Source organism: Colletotrichum spaethianum (genome assembly GCF_022836535.1).
Source record: "Colletotrichum spaethianum MAFF 239500 DNA, contig33, whole genome shotgun sequence".
Taxonomy (NCBI): Eukaryota; Fungi; Ascomycota; class Sordariomycetes; order Glomerellales; family Glomerellaceae; genus Colletotrichum; species Colletotrichum spaethianum.
Genome location: NW_026054803.1, coordinates 192,799 through 220,474, shown reverse-complemented (window position 1 = coordinate 220,474; position 27,676 = coordinate 192,799). Strand labels below are relative to the sequence as shown.

The window sequence follows — 27,676 nt, the reverse complement described above, 5'->3', positions numbered from 1 at the left end:
ACCATCGGCCGACAGGCGAGGCAGAAACCGCTAGATTTACCGTGGTCATCCCCAAAGTGGTAAAGACAGTCTTGTTCGGTGAGAGGCAGATCACCTAGTGGACAGGACACCCCTTCCCGAAGTGAGAAACAGACGGGATAACAAGAAGTCTTGCGTACTTGCCAGGTCGAGAATAGAACCAGACGACCCCCGCCGCCCTCAGACCTTGACAGCCCGCCCCTCTCAAATGTTTACATGGCACGAGTCCAAGATCGGACGTGATGGACACACCCTTGACAGGCAACGTAAAATTCTTGGATTATTTTCGGGCCGCCCAACTAGGGGGGGTGTCCCTCTGTTCTCTTGAGTTTCGTGATGCGGGCGTCCTCAACCCGGACATATCATCTTCGTTGCGCCTTGCGCTGCTCCCATCTAACAAAGCAATATTCATTTCCCTGACCAACTCCGAACCATATAACAAGTCTTGATGACCCCCGAAGAGGGTCGCGCACGATCGTACAGACGACAAACTTAGTTGACGAGCATGGAGGCCTGTCGTGTTCTGTTAGCAATGCGCACATAGAGACAGACGGGAGGGAGACTTGCCGCCATGATGACACAGCATAAGCTGATGTACGGACTTAACCGCTCGCCCACCCTTGCAAATTTCCAGAATATGCCCATAAAGCTGTCGCGCAGTTAGCGATTGTGTACTTCGTTTCGAAACTCGTGGCTGGGTGTCCTTGCCCGTCCTTGTTCCGGTCCATGATGGCAGGTATGAGCTGGTGGACGTATGCGCACGTGCAGACGAGGAGGAGGATGACGAGGAGGAGCGACTGAAAGTTGAAGAGAGCGGTCTGTATCTTGCATTAGTACTGCTTGTTGTTCGCAGCATTCCTGCGGAGCACGACATACCATGGTTGCGACTGATATCCCTCTTTGCGGGGAACTGGCAACTCGGACGGGGACCTGGTGTAAATGACAAGCTAGCTTGAAGGTCGCGATACAGTAGGCCCAGGGGTTCGTTTGACTTCAGCCTCTCGTCAGTGGACAAGGTGGCCCGGAGAATTTCTGAGCCACATGTGGCCCAAGCTGGAGCTTCAATGTCCATCAGCCACATTTCCCGAGAAGGCGCCACCCCCACAATAAGCACGCTGCGGACTCTGAGCGAGCCTGGGACCTGAGGCTGAAGGGGATGCATCGATAAGATAAGCCAAGCTGTTCCTACCCTGTGCGACATGAAGTCTGTCACTGTGAATCGCGACCTTGGCGATCTTCTTGCACGACCTAGCTATTTTCAACCCCCTCTCGCGGCCTGAACCCGACACTACCGATCCTTATCAGAAAGCCTTTCAAAATCCCCTTTCCGGTCTTCTCTAGAGACCAAACCCTCGCCAGCGAGACGTTACCGAATCCCACGGCGCACCCCGAAGCCAAACCTGCCCATCATGGAGCCTCGCGCCCGCGCCGCCAAAAATGTTGGCAAGATGAACTTCAGCCACAACGAGTGTACGTTCCTTCCGCGCCAATTCAGAATACCGAAAGAAGCTAGGCTAACCCCCTGCAAGTGGCACAGCTCCTCTACGCCCATGGCGACGTCCGGAACCCGCTCCCCGAGACGATCCGCGTGCTCGACGAGATCGTGACCGAGTTCATCCAGGGCATGGCCTTCGAGGCGACGCGCGCGGCCAACTACGCGGGCCGTCAAAAGGTCAAGTACGAGGACTTTGAATTCGCGTTCCGCAAGAACGACGCCTTCCTCGGCAAGGTTCAGGAAGTCTTCGAGAAGAAGGGCGAGATCGAATCGGCCAAGAAGATCTTCACAAAGGACGACGAGGCCGTGCTCATGAAGGACGCGGCGGATCAGGAGCATAAGAAGGACAAGCCAGCGAACGGGACGGGCGAGCCTTCCACCGCGGCGGAAGTGGCGGCAAAGCAGGAAGAGGAACTCGGCGAGGCGGACGATGATGCCGATGCCGAGAGCGAGGTTGCGGGACGGCCGGCGAAGAGGGTGCGACTTGATGGGGAAGGGAAGTGAGCTGCGAGGCATCGCAACGGCAGGCGGGAACAGAATCAGACTCATGCTATTTAGGACACGGCATAGCGATTGGCGTTTTTATCTTTTTTTTTTGTGGATGAACCGACATGGGCATTGGTTTAGAGGGTTCCATTATGGAAATGGCTGGGAAAAGGAAACCGACCACGAGAATGACAAAATAATCAATAATATGGTCTGTACAGCAAGAGTGTCAAACTTATAGCGTGAGTCGCATTCTCATCAGGATGGCGGGACTGCTTCGGAAGCTAGCCAAAATCTGCGGAACCGAACTGGGCGGGCAGCCTTGCGTCTTCATCGTTAAGTCTGGGCGACCGGTGGTGACGGCGATAGGGTTCTTAAAACTAGCGCGTTCTCGTTTTCCGTAGGGGAGCGACGTAGATGGTGGATGGACAGGTCAGAACGAGGCCGTAGGGCCTTTTTCATCACCAGACAGCCACCGAGAACCATCCGTTCGTACTTCGCCTTTTGTCGCATGTTTCGTTCTGTTTTGCCATCCATATATGTTTTTGGTTTTCTTTATTCTTGCTCCTCTGGGCGAATGCGCTGCAGTTGTTTTCTTGCTTTAAGCACTTGAACAACTTATAAAGCGATCTGCCTCTTCAGTCTCGAGTCCTCGTTGGTTCTCGGAATGCCTTGTCTTGGACCTGTAGGATTAATGAGAATGACGGTGGAAACGACGTATGGCATGTTTAGTATATACATTGGAAAAGGTTACACCTTTTTCGGCAGGTTACACATGGTTTTGGGTTGCAAGAGACATCCTCGACCGCGTAAGGTTCAAAAGACGAATGTCACAACCACTTATCCCGGGCAGTTGCACCGTGTTTGATCATACATAAAAAGTATTGTACAACGTCTCGTAAACTTTGTATGCCATGGCCCTTTACTCCTCAGACAGATACGAAGACAATGCTATTGAACTGATGCAACGGGACGTCAAGATTCAGCCGCTCACCCGTGCACACCTACGCTCAACAGCTAAACTTCAAGACCAAAGGTAGGCAAGAAACGCGGGCTCTCTATCCGAAATCTCCGAACCGCCGCCGGAACCTCCGCCGGTCTCGGGATTGGTGCGGGTGGAGCCGCGCCGAGAAAGTGGACTGGCCCCCCCGGCAAACGACATCCGGCTTTTTTTTTACACCTGCAGGATGCTTCAGGCCCTTCCCTAGCTTCCTTCTCAGGAAAATGTGGTGTGCTGCGATGTCGGGGGCGAGAAGCAGAAGGATGGGTGGTCATGCAGTCTTGTCTGCATCACCCCGTTTCTGTTTCCGGGCTCGGCGGCGCGTCAGCGAAACCAAAAGCGCGCGAGTTTGCGCCGGACTAGCGGTGGTTGGCTGGCTGGTTGGTTGGTTGGGGTTGGTTCGCTCATCCACGCTCTTGACGCTTCTGGGCGTCTTCCCAAGCGGGCAAGTGGGTTGGGTCACGACCGTTCGAAGGCCCGGGAGAATCCACCCCACCCGCAGCTCTATTCCCTCGTCCAGCAAATCCGCACTTCTGCATTCGCTGACTCTGGACCATTCCCCTACGCTTCCTCCTTTCGGCCCCATTCGGCTGTTTGGTGGTCCCCTCTGGCCCTTCACGCACCTAGACAGCCACTCACAAGACTCTAGCCAGGCAGCAGAGAGCAAGGGTGGGAGAACGATGGTGGTGGGTTATGAAGCATGTGGCTCGCCGCCGTACGCAATCGACCAACACATTGCGCTGCTCTTCGACCCTCCACGCACCTCCACCGACCACGAGTGACTGATGACAGACAGGCCCACCGTACATCTACTCCGGCCTCCCCACTCCCGACGAACCGTGGGGAGTCCCTTGGGTTCTGCACCTTTTTTTCACTACACCCCGCTTCTTGCCACGGTCAAGATTTCCTTTTTTCTTCTTCTTCTTCAAGTGAAGAGTTGAAATTGTCTTCGAAATTCTGATACATAGGGATAGAACTTTTCCGTTTCTGTTGTCCTGCTCGTTGTCAGCCCAATCTCCTACGCCACTTCGGGCTTATTTATACCGCGCTTGACCTTGGAGCTATAGACATGACTTCACACAGTCGTCATGTCCGAACAGAAGCCCAACAATGACAGCCTCCCGGTTCCTCAGAGCCCCGGGGCGAAGACGAGGTTGGATGATACGTTAGAAAACACAGATGAAGCCTATCACAACCTCTCAATAGACGGCAAGGCGTCTTGGTCACACGACCACACTAAGGGAATCTCGACACTGCCAGACCCGGATTCACTCAGAAGATTTTCGGCCAGCCCATTTCAGAATGGAAGGGTCTCACCATTACCAGGAGCGAGCCACCCTCCGCCGACGATACAGCCGCTCAAGCAGACGACGAAACTGGAGCAGTTTTGGCTGGTCAACAAGGGCGTCGTCTTGGTGGCCCTATCACAACTTTTCGGCGCCCTCATGAACCTGACGGCACGACTCCTCGAGCTTGAAGGCGAGGGCATGCACCCGCTCCAAGTCCTCTTCGCCAGGCAAAGCGTTACTATGATCTGCTGTTGTGCCTACATGTACTACATGAAGACCCCTGACTTCCCCTTCGGCAAGAGGGATATCAGGTGGCTCCTCGTCGTGAGAGGCGTGACGGGCTTCTTCGGCATCTTTGGCATGTGGTACTCGATGATGTACCTCCCACTTGCTGAGGCAACTGTCATTACCTTCCTGGCCCCAAGTGTCGCCGGCTACATCTGCTACCTCGCCTTCCGTGAGCCCTTCACCCGCAACGAGCAGATCGGTACGGTGATCGCATTCTTCGGTGTCGTCCTCATCGCCCATCCGACCTCGCTCTTCTCCGGCGACTCGACGTCCTCCGCTGCCGCCACCGTGCCGGAACAGCACGCCTCGAACAACGGCACCATGACCTCGACGCTGCCTGGTCTGAACCACCAGACTACGACGGCGGAGCGGCTGACGGCCATTGGGGTTGCAATAGTCGGCGTTTTCGGCGCCGCAGGGGCGTTCACGTCGATTCGGTGGATCGGGAAGCGCGCGCACCCGCTGCTCTCCGTGAACTACTTTTCGACGTTGAGCACCATCGTCTGCACCATCGTGCTCACCGCCGCGCCGCTGCTCGACATCGGGCAGCCCGCGCTGCAGTGGGGTCTGCCCCAAACGGGACGGCAGTGGCTCTTCATGCTGCTGTTGGGGATGTTCGGGTTCATCATGCAGTTCCTCATGACGGCGGGGCTGGGGACGGATCGCTCAAACAGGGCGAATGCCATGGTGTACACGCACATGCTCTTCGCCGCGGGCTTCGACCGATTCATCTTCGGGAACGTGATGGGATGGATGAGTCTTGCTGGCTGCGGGCTTATCATCGGGAGCGCGCTGTGGGTCGTCCTGACCAAGAGGACGCCCGCAACGAAGAGGGACGCCGTGGCGGATGTGGAAGTCGCGAACGTCCGAGACACCGAAGCCGTTCCGATGTTGGCGGACATGGACGGTGGGAGGGACGAAGACTTTGAGCTTGAGAGAGTGAGATGAGGCTTTCCCGTGATGGGTTATGATATATGATGGCGGATTTCTAGGGATATGGATGCCGGTCATGGATCTCGGAGACTAAGATCTAGACGGCTCGGACTTGCACGAAGACATGATACACCCCTGAGTGGGCGGTCGCGACTTTCGGCACATTGTATCAGTATCATTCTAAAGATGAAGGACTAGACCTTCAGGATTGTATGAACTGATTCCAAGCATACTTCCCGTTTACAGTGGTGGTTAGGTGTATCCAAAGTCTGGTGTTACTAGTGTCACAACCGCAGTGTCGAACAATGGCTGGGTGCAAATGTCATCTTACGTGCAAACTGCATGAGATGCACATTTCCAAGAGCTACCTGTTGCTACCAGACGACGGTTTCTTCCACCTGTGAGGCGCGCGATCTCCTCATCCTTGATACCAACAGTTTTCTGCTCCAATATGTTCGTGCATCTTTCTGCTTTTAAGCTTCTGTGAGAAACACTTTCTCCGCATAGGTCTGCTTTATGCGTCTGGCTTCTTGCTGGCTAGACCGCAACGTGACCCTTTTGGGACCGTGAGCAACCCGAAAACAAAGGTAATGTTGAATGGATTCTCTCTTCCTAAGAGAACCCGTTTGTACAATCATACTTGGGTTAAAGTTAGAGTGAACTAAAGATATATTTTCTGTAATTATTTTTCTAACTATAAGACTTAGTTTTTATATATAAGATATATGATCTTATATATCCTTAAGTTAGTTTAGTATGAATATACTTTTAATCCCCTTAATAGATAACTAAGGGCTAAATATCTAGTTTGTGCTCTCTGTTATGATGTATGTCCTTAAGTTATGCGTGTTGTATAACTAGCTAGTACTATTATTCTAATACTTACAACTTTTTTTTTTATAACTATATAACTCTTTATAGTATTTAATTAAGTTATACTGATTATGATATTAATAACCTTATTATATAATCCTATAGGTTAAGCTACTTGTGTTATATAATAAATCACTAATATTAAAACTCTAGGCAACTATCTATTCTTTTCTTACTTAGTTAAGTAAATAAATTACATGTTAATAAAGTTTCTTCTTTTCTTATTAACTTTACTTCTACTTCTACTATTAATATACTTTCTTTTTTTTATATAGTAACTTTAGGTATTTAAAACCCTTTTTACTTATTTTTTTTTTTTCTTTTTTTTATTTTTTATTTTTTATATATATTGTTTTTTTATATAATTAATTAATAATAATTTTCCCCTTTTTTTTTAATTAACTCTAATAATAATTACTTATATATAAGATTTCCTTTTATATATTTCCTTTTATTAATTTATTAATAATACTTTATATAATTAATTTATTATATCTCTTATTACCCTTAGTAATTTAATCTTTAGTAATATTAGTATATATACTAATACGTTTAATAGTTATTAGCTTTATCTTTTAACTAATAATACTAATAATTATACTCTTTTGTTAGCTTTAGCTATTAATATATATTACTTTTGTTCTTATTTTGTTTTTATACGTTAACCTTGATTATAGGATAAGGAGTGTCTTATTATTAACATGCTGTTACGTAATATTAAGATCTACGTTACTAGTAATACTTCTGTCTAGTAGTTTATTACTAGCATTATTTACTGCTAAAGCTACTTCCTTATAGTCTTGGTTTAGTCTTATAGTTATATAGCTATTACCTGTAGTAATAAATACGTAACTACTAACTCTCTGTGCTTCTGCTAATACACCTGTATTTTTATTTTTCAGGGTAATACCTACGCTAAATGCATCTAGCAGTTACATAGCGCTTACTACACCTACTATAGTTAAGATATTGATTTGTTTAATAACCTAGGCAATAATAATGATAATAATAATAGCGGCCCTAGTAACTATAAGGCTCTTAACGTCATTAATGCTTATAAGCTTTATACGCTTAGCAGTAAGCTTAGTAAGAATATTAACAAGGGTAGTTACTTCTTTAGCACTTCTGTTAGCCTTATAGTTATTAATAAAAAGTAATTATATAACTTTTTTTTCTTGAAATCTTATATAATAATCAAATAAATTATATAATATAGTAATTTAAGAAGGTTATAGATATAATAAAAGTATAATCTAATATTAAGATTAGTATTAGTAGTAGTTAAGTATATTAAATACCTTTTTAAAGTTATATTTTGTTTTTAAATAGTTAATAATATATAGTAGTAAGGTTATATAAATTAATTATTAAGTATTTTCTCTTAATCTTTTAATATATACCTTAATTTAAATCCTTAATATGTTTATTATAATTAATTATCTAAGTACTAAGTTTAGTGATTTTTTAGTAAAAGCGTTAGTAAAGTTATTTTTTTTATTAATCTATTTTACTTCTAAGATCTTTTTCTTTTTATATAACTTATATAGACTTATAATATTAATTATAAGCCTCTTTTTATTTATTATACCTAGTTATATAAGGTACTTATATAGAGATCGTGAGTCTAAATAAATAATAACTAGAATCCTTAGGAGTTATAATATACAAAGGATCTTAGTAAGTATTATACTAAGAGATATCCTACTATTAAATCCTGTAGTTATCTTATATAACTCGCTTATAAGTATACTTTATATAATTCTCTTATACTTTATTAAACTCTAGTATATAATATTTCTTTTAATCTAGAAGTTTATTATTATATAAGCTATTTCCTTAGCTAGTATAATAACAAATCTAAGTTATAATAATAGATCTAAGTTATTTATAAATGATTTATCTATAAAGATATATATCTTTATATAATAGAGATCAAGAGGAATATATATAAGACCTTATATAAAGTTATTAATTTACTACTAAAGTTATATATTTAAAGCTTTAATATCCTTTTTATTAGGCTCCTTAGTTTAGGCTATAGTTAATAGGTTATATAATGCTTCTAGTTAACAGATAAATACAAGGTATACTCCTCTTACCTTTTAGGAAACATACTACTAATATATATTATATATATTAAGATTAACAAGTTTCAAGTATTTTATTTAGCCTTTTTAAGTAAAAGTAATATAGTTATTATATAATTAAATTCTTTCCTTATTAAAGTTAATTTTACTATTAAGTAATAAAGTAGTCTTTAGTTTTATATAAAGTCCTTTTCTTTTTAGCTCTTCTTTTTCTCTTTAAAAGAAAGCAAGTATAGTAAAGCTAAGTGTATTATCTATCTATATAGCTATAATCCTAAAGGTATCTAGTCCTTTTATTATATATAATAAGTATAAATTATATATTAATTTTATTATCTTTAGATCTTTCTTGTAATACTTAGAATAGGTTTTGTACTAATATAGGCCTAACTTTGTTAGGCTATATAGTGGTTTTAAGATATAAAGAAGTATATTCTTAGGGTATTTATCTTCTAACTCCTTAAGTAATTATATAATAATTGTTCTAGTTAAACGATTATCTAACTATATATATACCTAAGTTATGTCTCTAAGTTCCCCTTTGTATTTATAGTCTTACACAAGGGTAAGTCTAATTATAAGTATAAGCCTTTAGCTTATCTATTAGATAGTAAATACCTAGGTTAAGAGTTCTTCTTTTTCCTAGTCTTTATACCCTTATATAACAAGTCTTAACTTCTTATATAGCTTAAATAACAAGTTCTTAATCTCTTATACTATCCATATCTTATAAATATAAAGGTAATTATACTCTTTTAGATTATATAGTATAAAGGTAAAGACTCCCTAGTTAATAAGGTTATTTATTTTTATTTAGTCTAATTCTTTATATAAAGCACCTAGTATTATAATTATATTATTAAGCTATAACTTTTCTATTAACTCTTTATAGTCTTTTTTTTTCTAAAATAAAAATACTTAATTAGTATATAGTAATTATTATATAGCTCTTTTTTAGCTTTTTTTTAGTCTTTTTCTCTTATTTAGTTGTTTCTAAGAAATAAGTTATATAATATCTGAATCTAACTATACTATATTTTAATAGTATGGTTTAATATGTGTTACATAAAACTATATAGGACTATTAACTATTTTAACTATTACTATATAGCCTTCTATAGCCTAGACTTCGTATAGTCTAGTCCATCTCTTATTTTCTCTTTATACTAGAACCTTACTTTGGATTAATAGTAATAATATACTCTAGAGATTAAGGCTATTTCTAGTGTTAATTACATAATTAATCTCTACTTCTACATAAATACTTTAAAGCATTTTTATTACCTTCTGGATTACTTCTACCCTTTAGGTGATTTTAAGTAATAAAAGTAAATCCTTATTAATTCTTAGATATATACTAAAAACAAGTAGTATAAGTATAATACCATATAGACCAGCTATGTCGTTCAATACCTTCACAGCTATCTAGAGAATAGTTTCCTTGTCTATGTTATACCTAAGCTTAGTATACAAGATATTATATATACGCCTCAAAAAAGCATAAGCTCTTTTTATCTTACCTACTACCTAGTAGGCTTCTACTAGCATTTCTTTATATAATATACCTATAATATTAGTATAGTTCCTAAATTCTACTAATACAAAGTTTATACCTAGGTTATATATAATATAGTCTAGTAAATCAACATATATACTAATCTAGTACTTATAAAGTGTATTCTATATATCTTATGTAGATAAGGACTTTAAGAAGGTAACTCCTTAAAAGCTTATCTTTATATTAATAACATATAAGGCGTTCTTATCTCTTAGTTATATAATATCTATAATTATCTTATAATTAAAATAGCTTTTATCTTTAAGTATAAACTTAAACCTCTTTAGTATTAAGTTATATAATTAATAATAATAATAAAACTTCTAGACTTTTTTTAAAATATTAATATTAATATTATAATACCTAGTCTTCTTTAAAAGGTAATAAAAACGGTCTATACAAGGATATCTAAATTATCTATAAAGCCTTTAAAGTTATTCTTTTATAAAGAACATACTAGCCTCTATATAACTAAGGTTAAAGAATAAGTAACCTTATTTCTATATAACTAAAATAAGTTTTCTATTTTACTATACAATCACGTTATTTATATTATTAAAATATACACTTAACTTATCTATATTATATAATAAAAACAAAAACAAAGTAAAAGCATTAAGAATATAATATATAACCTTTCTAAGCTAATTCTCCATTTCTATAATACTAACTAATATAATTAAGTTACTTACCTTAAATTATACGTTTACTAATCCTAGTCCCTAGGATATTACTATACAAGGGTTCTCCTATAGGTATACAAGGACTTAAAGTTTCCCTACAATAAAGAACTTTACTACTCCTATATCCTATAGTTCTTCTTAGTATAATAAGATATAAGAATTATATAATAAAAATTAATAGGCTTTTAATATCTTTAGTAATAAAAAAATATTTTCTTTTATTATATAATAAAAGAATAAAAAAAACATTAAAAAAGCTAATATCTCTTTATCTCCTATAAATTCTCCCTCTTTATTACATAATTTATTTACTAAGTTTTCTCTTTTAAAGTCAAAAAGGTATAAAATAAAATCTCTTTATAGTTCTTATTTAAGTATACTATATACTTAAAGGTATTAGTCTTTTATATAATTATATTCTTTATCTAAATAATTCATAGACTAATAACTCTCCTTTTTATATATAAAACATCTTTTCTTAGATATTACATAATTAAACCTAAGTTATAATAAAGGTTAACCTTTCCAAAGTTATTAAAAAGATCCTCTATCATCTAATAGTCTATTATATAATAGTTATAAGTAACCCTTATTATTAGAGTACCTTCTATCCACAAAGTTAATATCATATAATATAGACTTCCTATCTAAAGCGACTTATAGTAATACTCTTAGACTAGAAAAGAATTACTTATATGTGTAATATACTTTAAGATTACTTAGAGTAGTTTTTAGCTCTAGTATACCTCTATACGCTTAGGTAACTTATATATAAAGTATAATCTCCTTTTAAAAACCTAGGCTAAGTACCTATTATATAAGAGGTATCTTATCTAAGAGTATCTCTAATATATTTATTAGATTCTTGTCTAGATTATCTTATTTAACTTATATAAAAAATAGACTTATCTAATCTATCTAATAGAAAGTATAGTTAATATTAATATTAAAGTATATTTTTAATATATTATATATCTTATCTTATTTCCTTATTAGTCTAATATAATAGAGATAAAACTCTTCTATATAATTAGCTAAGATATCAGAAAATACTATATAGTATTAGTCTTTAGTAATCCTAAGGCGTTAATAAAAACTAATAAAGACCTTTACCTTATTATATAGGATATTATATAGCTTACCTATATAATTCCTATCCTTTCTCTATCCCTTTTAAAAGATTGAAATTATAGTTAACTTATATAATCTATTCTAGATTATTTATTTTAGTAGTAGGTTATAAATGTTATCTCTTTAATATAAAGGTATTATATAACCCTAGATTTATAAAAAACTCTTAACCTCTTATATAAATCTTATTCTAGGAGGTATATTTCCTAAAGCTAATTATAACTACTCTTATATAATTAATATTTAAGTTATCTATATATTATATAAAGGTTTAATTAGCTCTATTATTAGTTCAGCTATATTTTAAGGTAAAGTTAATTCAAGGTTTTAAACAAGTATTTAAGTTATTATAATTATATAACTTAGTATAAGTACTATATAAGTAAAAAGCTACTCTTCTTACTCATTAAACTTTCTCCTAATCTCCTTAATAAATTTAACTAGCTATTAATTCATATTTCTTATTAGCAGTAATTAAAATCCCTTTAGCTTAATAAGTCATATAAACTCTACCTTAAACGCATAATAGACCTTTTTCTATTAGAAGGTAGATTATTTATTAAAATCTTTATATAATAATATTATCAGGTTTTCCTTTAATTACCTAAAATAAAGTATTTCTATATTAATATATATAATATACGTAGTCATCTCTTCTTTAAACAATACCTATATAATATCAACTGGATTTCCCTAGCATCTAGGATTCATAGTCTTCTTCTACGTATATAATAAGACTTTGCTTTTTATACTTATTTCTTTATACGTTAACAGATATCTATTAATATTATTATATTAGCTTTAACAATTATCTTCTAAATCCTCTTAGAAAGCTATATTATATTTAGTAGTTATTTTATATTATATAACGTTAAAATTAGTTTATTTAGTGCTATAGTATATACTTTATATTCTATATATAGTATAATAAAGATTCTTGTCTAGTTTAGCTTAGTAAGAGTAAGAATAACAGGGGGTTATTTATAAATAGTTACAAGGAAAAGTAGAGAAGAATAAAGGTAAACAAAAAAGGTATATATATATATTAACCGTTAAGGTATCGTTTTTTCTCGTTGTTGTTAAAAACTGTCTAAGTAGAGGGGATATCTCTTAGTTATATAGAAAGTCCCTTAGATACGTATAGTATCTAAGTGTATATCTAAGCGTATATCTAAGCGCCGAGAGGTACTTATAGTTTCTTATATATATATATATATGCTTATATATGCCTATAGATAAGTATAAGCGCCGGCATATATAATACTTAGAAGTATATACGTTTATATACAGTAGACTATATTAGTTTATAGTAGTTTATATTAGTATAGTTATATATAGTAATATATACTTTTATAGGTTATTTTTCAAGAAGAATCTAGAAAAAATAACTATATATTTATAGGACTTTTAGTTATAAAGTTATAAAGAGATTTATATATAAGAATTATAAGAATTTTACTTCTTAATTCTTAGGGCGTGATTAATGACTACGGTAAGAACTGAAATGTGCAATAAGAATTTCAAATGTGTAATAACACTAGCTATAAGTACCCTCTGAACTCAAATTGTGTCACACTAGGCCTAAAACAAGAGAGTATATTATAATTACAGTTCTAGATTATAGAACCTTATATTATTACATATTTACTATATACTTTAGTAAAAAGAGACTTTATATAGTATAAATTATTAGTTATTCCTTATTTTCTTATATAAATTCTTATTGTATTTAAAACTTATATTAATATTACTATAGTTATTACTATACTTTAAAAACTATCTCTTTACTACTTATTACTATAATTAATTACTATAAATAATTTATTATAAAATTTAATTATCTTATTATAGTAGTTATATCTAGTGCTATTATAATAGGACATTAAGCTAATAAAAATAAAAATAAAAGAAAGGTTATTAATAATAGTAGTATTATAACTATATACTAAATATATTAGAAGCTTCTCTTTAGTTTAAACTACTGTTTCTTATACCTTTTTTGCCTTAGTAAACGGTAATTTTAAGTATTATTAAGATAACTTATAAATAATATACCTTTATAGTTATCTTAAAATCTCTTTATTAAGTAAAAAGTACTTATTTATTTATTTATTTTATTTTATAGTAGTAATCTTAGCTAATAGGCTATTGTTTATTTTTTTTGTATTAGTTAATTAATTGTATTTTTAGTCTAGAATGAAGTTTTATTATACTTTATAAAGCTTTATAAGGTATATATTATTCTTTGTAGAGAAGCTGAAGTCTTAGGAGAAATTGAAGGTAATAAAAAACTAGGTAAATATTTTACTAGTTATATTAGAGTAGTTAATAGTATGCTTATTAGTGTATATATTTCTATTACTACTTAGGGGAAGTAGTATAGTTAAAAGGGAATAGTTTCTTAAAATGTCTTTACTGCTGTTTGTTTTAATGGTAGCTTTTTATTTGTATTTGTTGGAGCTAAAGGGTTAATTTATAATGCTAGTTTAATTAATTTTATAAATATTAAAGGGTTTAAAGTCTTTGAAGGCTAGTATTTCTTAGGGGATATAAGGTTTAATACCTAGAATAGTATTATTATTCTTTATTTAAAAACCTATTACTATTTATAAGATTTTAGGGATATAAATAAACTACTAGAAATAGCTTAAAAGTTATATAATCTTTAGTATAATCGTCTTTGAATAATTATTAAGCAGGTATTTAGCTACCTAAAACAGAAATGGAAGATAATTGCCTCTTTAGCCTTAGAGTATAACTTAAACATATAAGTATAAATTATTTATATAGTAATAGGCCTATATAACTTTTTACTTTACTATACTAAAAATAAGGGGTATAATAGTAATATAAAAAACTAGTTTAATATAAATAAAGTTAATAAAAGGGCTAATAGGTAGTATTTAGGTTAAAGTATAAGACAAATTCGTAAAAAGACAGCTAAAGTAATGTAAGAACAGTAGTAAGCGTAAAAGAAGTAGGAATTACTATAACTGATTACTATAATTTATACCTTTTCCCTTTAAATATCCTTTGTTATCTCTTTAACAAAATTAAAGTTATAAGCTTATATAGCCTTATAAGCTATACTAGAAACCTTCTTCTAAGAGGTTAGGTATACCTTAATAGGTAGCTAAAGCTGGAAATAAAGTAGTAAAACCTCTTATAAAGGCTTAAAAGCCTTTATTATTAAGCAACTAAATCCTATAGTTACCTCTAAGTTAAGAGTAACTTTATCTTACATTTTTATAAGACTAGGAAGAATCTCCTTTTAAGAGAATAAAGTAAGAGAGCTTTAAACCTATATTTATATTAGTAATTTATAGTAATTAGTTATAGTAATCAGCTTACCTCTTTAACTAACTACTTAATAGTTAGCTTAAAGTCCTAAGTTAAGTAGTAACGTTAAATAGTATAGAGGAAACTTTTACTTTATTAACCTATAGTAGGGTAGTATTAGAGAGTAAATTGCCTAAAAAATAATTAATTAGTAAAGTCTATTAGTTATAAAATTTTAATTTTATTTATTTTTTTTTTAATAGAAATAAGAAATAATTTTTAAGAGCTTATAGTCTCTAGAAGTAAAGACCTTCTAATGCTTAGTTAGGACTAACTAGAAAAGAGATTTCTTTTTTATGAAAATATTTGTAGTAGCTGGTAGACTTTGACTAGGCTGAAGAAAGCCTGCTTTAGAAGCAACTTTAAGGTAGATAGAAGGTTAAACCTTTAGGTAATAAACCTTAGTAAAAAGCTGGTTAAGAGCTATATACTAGTAGTTGGTTATATAGTAGTACTTTTAGTAAATAAGATCCTAGTTTTATTAGTGATTTATAGTAATCTTTTATAGTAATTACTTACCTTTTTATATTTAGTAATAAGTGCTTATATCTTTTGCTAAATGTTAATGCTTTTAATAAAAGAAGAACTAACCTTAAAGTTATAGTAATCTTTAAGATTAGTTAGCTTTTTTTCTATTTACTTTTCTAGGCTAAAAAAAAGAATTTCCTCTTAGTTATCATTATTATTGTTATTCTAGATAACTTAATTATTATTATTAACCTAAATAAGGGCTTAGCTCCTAGAAGAGGTCTAATAAAGACTAAGTCGTGTAGTAATAATTCCTAGATAGTTGCCTTTTATTTACTTATTTTTAAGGTTAAAAATAAGTATAAAATAAATAAAAGGAAGGTTATTTACGCTATAGTAGTAATGTTATTAATTACCTTAGCCTTTATATTAGCCTTAACTAAAGCTATACTATTAATATATAGCTAGGACTTCTTAAGAGTAGTTAACTTATGATTTTTCTAGGCAATAAAGGACTTTTTAGCTCTCTTAAGCTCTTTCATTTCCTCTATTATTTCCTTAACGCGCTTACAAGCTTTTTTAGTATATACATTCTCAGAGTAGCTGTTATTAGCCTTCTACTTTATGCTAGCACTAGAGCCTAGTAGATAGCCTAGAGAAATATTAGTTAAGTTACTATAATTAATTACTATAAATAGATAAATATAAATAGACCTTATAAAGGCTAAGAAGAAGATATTCTTAATAGTAAATAAAAAACTAAATAAAAGTTAGAATATTTTTAGAATAAATAAAATAATTAGTTTCTTACCTTTAAATTGATTTTTTTTTAGAGTTATTATTATTATTATTAAAAAAGAAAAAATAAAATTAAAAAAAAAGAAAAGGTAAAAATAGGTTGAAAATAATAAGTGGGATAACTATAAATCACTTTATTTTTTACACTTTCCTTAACTATTAATTACACTTACCCTACTTATATTCTTTTATTTATTTTCCTTTTTTCTTTTTTTTTAACTTTACTTTTTCTTTTTTAATAATAATAATAATAATAATAATAATTTCTATAAGTTATTTCTTTCTTTATTCTATTTTTTTTAAAAATTACTAACTATTTAGACTTACTATAATACTAGTAGCCTAAGCTTTCTATAAATACCCTTTAAAAAAGGGTACTAAAAAGCTTTTTGTAAAAAAGAATAGCGCTAAAAAGTCCTTTGCTACTAAAGCCTTAGTGAAGAAACCCTTAGCTAAGAAGGCTACTAAAAAAACGCTTAAAAAGGTTATAGCTACTCCTTTAAAGAAAAAACACTAGAAGGCTAGTAGTAAGTACTTACTTAATTACTATAAGTAATTACTATAATACTAATTTATTTTTAGCTATTACTTTTTGCGAAATCCATAAATATTAGAAGTTAACTAACCTTCTAATAGTAAAGGTACCCTTTTAACGTTTTTATAAAGAGATTATACATAATGTTTCTTAACAAGATAACTTTTGCTTTTAAAAAACAGCTATTTTCATACTCTAGGAGGCTATTAAGACTTATTTTATAGCTATATTTAAAGGTATGTAATTACTATAATTAATTACTATAATAACTAACCTATATCTTTCTAGCTATCTAGTTAGCTATTATTTATACTAAGAGAGTTACTATTATAAAGAAGGATATAGACTATATTAAGTCTATTCTTTTTGCTATAGAGCTAATAGGTAAAGACTAGTACTATTATTAACCTCTTTTAAAGTCTTTTTAGTCTCTTAGACAAGAGCCATCTGGTTTTAGTTCTAGTTTAGATAAAGGAAAAAGAAAAACTAGCTTAATTACTATATAAAAGCTTATACTTAAGTAGTACTATAAAAGGCTTTAGGAAAAGAACTGTAGTCTAATAAGGCTTTAGGAAGAGAACCGTAGTCTAACAGTTAAGAGAGATACTATAAGAAGAAATAAGAATACTACTTAAGAGATATTTCTATAAGTAGGCTAGTACTAAGGATTACTATAAAGGATTACTATAAATAGAAAGATCCTACTACTAGTACCTAACTTTCTGCTTATAAACCTCTATATAATATACCTTCTTTAACTTATTACTTAGTAATAAATTCTAATACTTTACTCTTAAAACTACTAGTTTCTTCTCCCTTATTATTAATTAGTTTAAAACAACTAAATAAACATTATAATTAAGATCTTTTTTAAACCTTATAAGGTCTTCTATTACCTTATTAACTTTAGCTTTTTCTTATAATAGTTATCTTCTTTCTCTTTCCTTCTCCTATAACTTTAACTCTAGTACCTTCTTCTTACTACTAAAGTATTTATTTCTAAGCTCTTATATTAATTTATTAATATAAGTATTAATCTTAGTAGTAGTAAGTCTTTTTTTTAGTAACTTATTATTACTAATAAAAATATACTATTATTAGAATTATTTGTTAAATTACTAGTTTTATGAAAATATAAGAGTACTAAGAAATAATATAAATGATTATAATAGTATATAAAGAGACTAACTTTCCTGTATATCCTTTAAGTTATTGTTATTATTTTTATCGTCTTTTTTATTCTTATTTACCTTAGAGTTAGTCTCCTAGCTATATATAACCTTATTAACTGATAATATAGTGCTATTCTTCCTAGTGTTTATACTTTATATCTCTTTATATAGATCTAGTAGTCCTAACCCTTTTTTAAAAACCTACTTATGCTTTAAGTAAGTAATTAAGAAGTTTTCTCTTACCTTATTACTATAAGAGACCTTTCTACTATCTTTATTAAACGTATTACTTAACTTATAGGCAATAAATATTTAGATAAAAAACCTCTTTTTTTTACTATTATATTTGTTTTTTATTTACTTATTAGTTATAAGACTAGTAAACTAGCCCTTAATATTGATTTATACTATAAGATCTTTAAAGACTAGTTTTTTTATAGTAACCTTATTAGTGTTAAGGTTTTTGTTGTAGTATAGATCAAAAAGCTTTTCTATAAAGCAATAAGTAAGCTCTAAAGTCTAAACAGTATAAGAGTATATTAGTATTTATTAACTAAATAAATCTTTAAGAAAAGGTAATATATTGTTTAAGGATTTATTATTAACTTTATTATATTCTTTATTATTATCTTTATTATAGACTTTAGTAACGTCTTAAGTAACCTCTTTGTTAAGCCATTACTTCTTTACTGGCTTTCTTTTTGATTAACGTAGTAGGTCCTTTTGTTTATTAGTAGTAGAGGCTAGGGTAATTAGTTAAACAACAATAGAGCCCTTTATATTAATAGAAAGCCCTTCTTTGTTTTACTAATCACTTATTATAGAGGTATAGGTAATTATAGTAATTATTTATAGTAATCTAATAAGAAATAATAATATAGATAAAAGTAAAGAAAAATAAAGCTTATTTAGCCTAGAGAAAAGGGAAAGCGGTAAGGATAATAACCTCTACAGGGATAACAGTAATACATTACCTAATTTAAGCCTTAATAATATAGGAAACTCTACTTAATTTTAACCTAAGGTATTTTTTACTACAGTATAGCTATTACTACACTTATAACGCAATCATTAATCAGGCTCTTAGTTTTCTCCTTAAGTTATATCTAAGTTATAAATATAACTTATTTTATATAAAAACTTATAAAAACCTTATATAAGGAAAATTTTAAGAAAAATAGTTATAGTTATAGTTATAGTTAAAAACCCTTAAAGGAAAAAAAAAAATTTATAAAGGGAAAACCTTAGTATTTAAGCTGTATTACTTTTTTTTTAGAAAGTATTTCTTTATTATCTATAGTTTCTTTAAGTAAAAACCCCTTTTTATTAAGATTTATAGTCTCTATAAAGTATTTAAATACTTCTTTATTAATAGATTTAGTAAATATATCTATTATATTATTCTTTGTATAGATATAGTATAAAGAGACTTGATTATTATAGATAGCTTATCTAGAAAAGTAATATTTTATATCTATATATTTAGATTTCTTATGAAGCTCTGGGTTTTCTGTTATATGTTATGTTGCCTTATTATCTATTAAAATAATAGGCTTATTTAACGTTATATTTAACCTTAAGTTATTATATATATAAAAAAAAGAGTTATATAGGTATATAGATTCCTTTATAGCTTTATATAAAGCTATATATTTAGCTTTATAAGTAGATAAAATAATAGTCTTTTATTTTATATTATTTTAGCTTATTATATTATAGTACCTTAAAGTACTTATATATCTAGTAATAAACATTCTATTATCTAAGTCTCTAGCCTAATTAGAGTCTGAAAATATAATTAACTATAAATTAATATTATAGTTATATATTAATCCTAGATTAGGATATTTATTTATATATCCTTATATTCTATTAAGCGTAATAAAATGCTTTTTAGATAGGTTACTTATATAACAAGCATATATATTAACTGGATATATTATATCTAGCCTAGTCTTAAGACTTAAGAAGAATAGAGATTTTATCTCTTGTTAATATTAAGTTATTTCTTCTTTTGTTATTTACCTTATATTTTTCCTAAGCTTAATAGCAGGATTTATAGGCATATTATAAGGATAAGTATCCTTTTTATTATACTTTTCTAGTATTTTATTTATATATTTGGTTTGATAGATATATAAGATCTTATTTGCTTTATTTATACATATTTTGTTCTTTAAAAACGTATATAGAATTCCTAAGTCTTATATCTGTAAATCTTTATTTATATTATTATAGAAATATTCTATATCTTTATTTATAGGAGCTACTATTATTATATTGTCTATATAATAAGCTATTATAGCTCTTATATTATTATTATTAGCTATAAAGATACTTTTATTATAAGGGGATTCTTTAAAGCCTAGTTTTATAATTATAGATCTTAACTACTTATACTAGAGTCTAGGGCTCTGTTTTAGACTATATAAGGCCTTTTTAAGCTTATAATATAAAGCTTTTTCTGTTAGATTATCTGTATATTCTAGGGTATTTGTTTTATAGTTATAAGAGAAACCTGTAGGTAATTTTACCCATATTTCTTTATTTATATTAGTATAGTAAAAGGCATTAGAGATATTAAATTGCCTAAAAAACCAGCCTAGCTTTATTCTTATTATAAATATAGCTTTATAATTCTTAGGTTTATAGGTAGTACTAAAGGTTTCTAGATAATTAATACCTATATATTGATTAAAACCTTGTACTACTTACCTAGCTTTATATTTTAATGGATTATTATTTATATCTGTTTTTAATTTATATACTTATCTTTTTTTTAAGGGCTTAATTCCTTTAGGTAGAGGAAGTATTATCTAAGTATGTATATTATGTAAGTTATTAACCTCTAAAACCATTGCTTGAATCTATTTATCTTTAGAAGTAGAGATTATAGCTTTTTTATAGGTAGTAGGGTCTTTATTTGTTGTTATAGTAAGGATATATATAGCTTTATTAAACCTATTTATCTTGTTATTTTGATTATTTATAGTGGAAAGTATTGGTTTAATTATAGGGTAGTCTTTTATAGTATATAAAGCGCTTTCTTGGTCTGCTACTTATTTATAGTCTTTAAGCTTATTATTATTCTGCTTAGGAATTTCTACTATTATCTTGGATTTATTATTATTATTATAATTATTACAATTATGATTATTATAATTATTATAATTATGATTATTATAATTATTATTATTTGTTATATTATTATTATTTATTAGCTTTATATTTATACCTCTAGGATTTAAGTCTTCTCTTCTACTTTTATAGTTATGTAGAGATATCTTATTATTACTACTATTTTTTTTATTATTTATATTTATATTATTATTTATATTTATATTATTATTATTAATAGTAGGAGGTATAAACTGATTTTCTAGAATAACTATATCTCTAGTCTAAAAGGAAGTTTTTTTTTGAAAATTATATACTTTATATATATTATTTCTATAGTTAAGTATTATAGCTTTTATAGCCTTATTATTTAGCTTTTTTATCTTAGGATCCTTATTCTTATAGTAATATATAGATCTAAAAGTTACTATATTATTAATATTAGGCTTTATATTATTATTACCTATTTTATAAGGGGTCTTATAGTTAAGAGCTTTATGAGGGGTTATATTATATAGATCTACTGCTGTTAAAGCAGCTTTTCCCTATAAATATAAAGGTAAATTTGCCTGTAAAAGCATAGCTTTTATTTTATTAGTTATAGTCCTTATTACTTTTTCTATTATACTGTTAGGCTTGTGAGTATAAGGTACTTTTATATTATGATTTATCCCTTTAATTATATAGGTATAATTTATAGTATTATTATTAAATTCTAGACTGTTATCTGTATTGAAGTCTTTTATCTTATTCTTATTTATATTATTCTTATTTATATATTCTAGAATAGTAGTATTAACTTCTTTTGCTTCTTTAGTTCTAAGTAGTTTTATAGATATAAGTCTAGATTTTCTTTCTAAGAAGATAATAAACTATTAATATTTATTATAGGTAGAAGGTGTTATAGGTCCATAGAGATCAGAAGAGACTTTTTCTATATATTTATAATCCTTATTATAGTTATTAGAATACTTATTAACTTTAGTAGTAAAGTTTGCTTTTATATAGGTATTATAGGTATAGTCTTCTTTTATTATATTATTAGTTATATTTATATTATTTTTAAGTTGTATTAAGACTTTTCTATTTATGTGTCTTAGTCTATTATGCCACTTTTTATAATTATTAATCTCTTTATTATATATAATCTTTTTATATTTATAAGGTTTTTTTCTTATATTTATAGTATTTATATATTCTTTATAGTTATTAAGATCCTTTTTATTTAAAACCTTTATATTTAGGTAATATAAATTGTTTTTTATTTCTTTTTTATAAAGGGTTCTTTTATTATTTATATTTATTAAAGATACCTTTGTATCTTAGAAAAAAGAGGCTATTTTAAGTCTTTTTAGTCTATTTTAACTTAGAAGATTAATACTTATTTTAGGTATATAATAATAGTCTTTAAGGATATATATATTATTATTATTAGAAAAAGAAATTGCTATATCTTCTTATAGAGAGACTTTCTTTCTTTTTGTATTTCCCTAGTTAATATACCTGTTTATATAGGTAGTCTTTATAAATAAGGATTTATTACTTATAATATTAATAGTAGTAGTAGTATCTAGGTAGAACGTAATATATTCATTATTTTTAGTTATATATATAGGTTTATTTATATTACTTATTTTATTATTAGTTATAGTTGTTATAGAGGAGGTTATATAACTTATATCTTTAAAATCTAAGTCTATTTTATTTTCTTTCTTTTATTAAGGGTTATTTATAACTATATTACTTATAACTATAATATATGTATTTTTTATGTTTAATTTATTTGATTCTTTTGAATCTTTTTCTTCTATTATAGCTTTTTTAGCTATTAAAGCCTTTTAGGCCTTATAGAGCTTATTTCTTTTTATATTAGTCCTTTATTACCTTAAGACTTTTTCCTTAGTATTATCCTTATTTTTCTAGCCTTTAAGGGCCTTAATAGGATGTAAAAAGTTATAGTTTTTAACTATATAGTTTTTTAACTTGTAGTATATATAGTAAACACTTTTTGTCTTTTTCTAAGGCTTTTTAATTTCTTTTTTAAAGGTAAAAGTATATAATACTATAGAAAAACTTTTTCTTTTTGTTTTATCTATAAGATTTATAAAAAAAGATTTTATAATATAAGAATTTATATTCTTTCTAAAGGCTTAGGTTATATTAGTTATAAAACCTTTATAACTATTATTTAGATTATTTAATACTTAAGCTATAATAACTTATTTTAGTAAAGCTATATCTTTAGAAGATAAGTTATCTATAAGCTCTTTTACCTTATTAAGGTATTCTTCTATAGATCTAAAGGATTCTAAGGAGGTATTAAAGAACTTTTTATAAGTAAGATATTTGTTAATAAAACTAATAAGTTTATATAAATCTTTTAGTTTCTTTTAGGCTTTATATCTTATTATAAAGTCTTTTATAACCCTTAAAGAGAAATTCTTATAAAATAGCTTTATAAAAGCTAATACTTTTGTATTACTTTTTTGTTAAGAAGGTATAGTTAGAGGGGTTATAAGACTAGAGTTAATATCTTTACTAATAAGTAAAGCTTTAAATCTAGTTACTTAAATATTATAGTTAAGGCTACTAAAAAGGCGTAGTATATAGATTTTTTTTATAGTATTAATTAGGTTTGAATTTAATTGGAATATAAGGATTTTAGTTGATTTTGGCTGATTGGAGAGAGATATTGGTATTCTGATAGTACTGTTGAATTTGTTTTGAAAAATGGGCTTTAAAAGTGGTTGGGTTGTTATTAATAGTATAGTGTTATGTGGTTACCTTAGGTTGTAGATATATATGGGCCTTTAATTAAAGAAGCTTTCACCAGATAACAAAGTAGTTAGTCTAGTGGTTTAGCTATCCTCTAGATTAACTAATTGAATTGGTAACTTAATTAGAGCTCTTAGGTTTAATTCCAGCTTAAGGTATATAGTCTTTGTTGGATATAGACTAGAAATAACCTTCAATTAGTAAGGTAGGATTGTGATTTGCTTGGAGCTGTAGTGGTGTAAAATATAGCGATAGGTATAGTACTTGCCTAGTAAGCCGGTCCTTTTATTTTACTGAATATAGACTACTAAGTATAAGGTGTAGCTGCCTTAGAGCTGTATTCCTTAAAATTCCCTTAGCTAATGTGGTATGTTCCCTAGTAAGGTTAAATTTTTGTTGTATAAAATAAGGGTATAAGTATAAAGGAAGTTAAAGGTATAAAGGAAAGTAAAGGTATAAAGGTTACTTTTTCTACTAAGCTAAGCTTATAACTAGTAAAAATAATAAAGGGTTATTTATAAATAGTTATAAAGAAAAGTAAAGAAGAATAAAGGTAAATAGAAAAGGTATATATATATATTAACCGTTAAGATATTATTTTTTTTTGTTATTATTAAAAACTATCTAAGTAAAAGGAATATCTCTTAGTTATATAGAAAGTCCCTTAGATACGTATAGTATCTAAGTGTATATCTAAGTATATATCTAAGCGCTAAGAGGTACTTATAGTTTCTTATATATATATATATATACTTATATATGCCTATAAATAAGCATAAGCGCTAACATATATAATACTTAGAAGTATATACGTTTATATATAGTAAACTATATTAGTTTATAGTAGTTTACATTAGTATAGTTATATATAGTAATATATACTTTTATAGGTTATTTTTCAAGAAAAATCTAGAAAAAATAACTATATATTTATAAGACTTTTAGTTATAAAGTTATAAAGAGATTTATATATAAGAATTATAAGAATTTTACTTCTTAATTCTTAGTGTAAGCAATAACAGGAATCTGTCTTATATGATAATAAAACAAAAGTCGTCTTTATCTTATCTACCCGGTTCAGCTTAGTAGGTAACAATAGGTAGAATTAAGGCTTCTTAGCACAAAAGACTTTCTAGCGTAACCTCTTAGGTATCCTTAAGGATTTCTTACCTTACATAAAGTATAAGATTACCTAGTAGCCTGGCTATAAAGCCTAAGTCTTGTCTCTTTACTCTTACTAATTTGTAATTACATAAAGTAATCGCACAAATTACTAAGTAACCACTAATTAGTATTAAATAGATTCTTTCTTCTTAAGAGAACTTGTTTATATAATTATACTTAGGTTAAAGTTAAGGTAAACTAAAGATATATTTTTTATAATTATTTTCTTAACTATAAGACTTGGCTTTTATATATAAGATATATGATCTTATATATCCCTGAGTTAGTTCAGTATGAATATACTTTTGATCCCCTTAATGGATAACCGAGGGCCAAATATCCAGTCTGTGCCCTCTGCCATGATGTGTGTCCCTGAGTCGTGCGTGTCATACAACCAGCTGGTGCTGTTATTCCAACAGGTAAGAATAAATTAAAGAGTCGTGTTGGCCTTACGTGGCATGAACTCAGCCCTTTGCTGCGCTCGAGATAGTAGAGAAGACGCTGACTAGGTTGAGGCCGCAGATTTGCTTTTCGGGCTCCTTAAATAATTATACTGCAGGGTAGGTCTTGTGTTTCCTCCAAGGGCCTTCTTCATCATACGACTACCGTGTGGAGACTTGTCGTTGGCATAACGTGTGTCTCGACAACCGACACCAACAAATACTCATCTTCTCGGCGAAGGCCCATCGATCGTGTCGGACGGTGACAACACCACGTTTGCGTACCCACAGAGGCCCATTGGCAGTACCTGCTCCCAGGAGTAAGAGTTTCCCGTCAGTAGAACTAAGACGTGATGACGGGAAACATCTTAATCTCGATTTCGATTTTTAAAAATGCCCGCTTGTCACGCTTGGCGATGTGCCGGAGCGTCATCTGACCAGAGTGGTTGGCAGCTATGGGCCTCTTGAAGATAAAATCTTGCCTCTATGTACCATCCCCGTCATATCAAATCTAGGATATATCTTATAAGATCGATCGCAGCTTGGTCCCTGTGCTCTGAGTAACTGGTCATCGAATGGTGGGTAGCTAACAGTAAGCATGACAGATGGATTGCTGCAAGAACTTGTAGTGCGACGCACGAGTGGGAGCGAATTCATCGTGCGGGAAATGGGGCCCCCCTGTTGTTTGACACCCCCCAGTTTAAAGTTTGCTGGAGTATTACAGTGTTGGAAGACGGGTCAAATGCATACCGTCAGGAACGGTTGGTCTTTCTAATCACCCGCACGAGAGTCAGAATAGATTGCTCACGTCGGATCGCCCCCGTGACTAAGACAATAACTGTCATTCTTGAAATTCCAGCCTGCTTCTTTGTGGGCAATATGCCCTTTGAATACCCGAAACTTCGACAAGTGAAGGTATCACGGTGGAGGACGTTACTGTGTTATCTGAAAGTGCTAAGCGAGGGCCAGAGTAGGGCAATAACCAGATCGGTGACGGCTGATAAACGTCTGGTATTAGTTTATTATTATTAATTTTTACCTTATTTTATAGTAGGGCCTTCGTCCTCCTCGCTATCAGTCGACCATCCAGCAAGAACACACCTACCAATACTTAAACTTCTGGTGGGGGGGGGGGGGGGGGGGGGGGGCTGAGGGCCTTGTTGCCAGTCTTCAACTGGATCGCCGAGGACTATGAATCATGCGTTACCAAAAGGCCCAAAGTATGGTACAAAGACAAATGGTGGGAAGTGAGGTTTCAGAGAGGCTCTGAGGCAATGAATCTCTTCATGTGGCACCCATGGAGCGGTGCCTCACCACGTCTGCGTGAAGAGTAGGAAGGCGGCCCCGATTCTCCTCGTCCTCACCGTGATCGACTCGACGTCATCTTAGGCCTCATCGGATAACTGTATAGCAAGGACACAGAAAACGTGTCGCCAAGCATAGAATGGGTTATACATTCAAGGGGCAGTCCGAATTCCAGCTTGCGGGGCGCAGCGCTGTTTGGTGCCAATTGCTGACAAGTCAAAAAGGGGTCGTTGTGAGACAAAGTCTCAACATTCCCGGACGCGGGAAGAGAGTCGCGATGAAATTAGGTTCTGAGTCAAGCCGGCCACCATTTATGGAGTTAACGGTTAGATGACCCGTAATGGTCCGATACGAAATTCTTTCTATAAAAAGTGACACTCTGTGTAACGATGAACCTCAGAGTTCACCAGAATATTCGAAGAACATTGAGATTGTGTACGTACTCAGTTATGTTGTGCGAGATGAGAAGGATACCGCTTCGTCCCGTGAGCTAAGTCTCGGCAAGGTCCTTCCGTGGTAGCTACGTTCTGGCTGTTGAGGGCGAATGTTTAGATGATCTAGTCCTCTGATAGATTTTGAATAGACATTCCTGTAACTCTGATCGATAATTCTCGTGATCGAAGGGAAAGAGAGACGGAATCTAAGCTACAGTAGAGCTTGAGGCAGAGTCTAGTTCAGGTGACGTTGAATGAAGCGCAAACGGGAAGCTATCGCCAGGTCAC

General features: G+C 31.6%; 2 protein-coding genes across 2 annotated transcripts; both read left to right on the top strand.

The window, feature by feature from the left end:
• Positions 1-1,427: 1,427 nt before the first annotated feature.
• Positions 1,428-2,017, top strand: ColSpa_10110 (transcription initiation factor TFIID subunit 14; the record flags this gene model as incomplete). Its single annotated transcript, XM_049276322.1, has 2 exons — positions 1,428-1,488; positions 1,548-2,017. The coding sequence occupies 2 exons, from the start codon at positions 1,428-1,430 to the stop codon at positions 2,015-2,017; spliced, it is 531 nt and encodes a 176-aa protein (XP_049132279.1).
• A 2,070-nt stretch (positions 2,018-4,087) lies between these two features.
• Positions 4,088-5,524, top strand: ColSpa_10109 (putative transporter; the record flags this gene model as incomplete). The annotated part of the gene is made up of 1 exon (XM_049276321.1): positions 4,088-5,524. The coding sequence occupies one exon, from the start codon at positions 4,088-4,090 to the stop codon at positions 5,522-5,524; it is 1,437 nt and encodes a 478-aa protein (XP_049132278.1).
• Between the last annotated feature and the right edge of the window lie 22,152 nt (positions 5,525-27,676).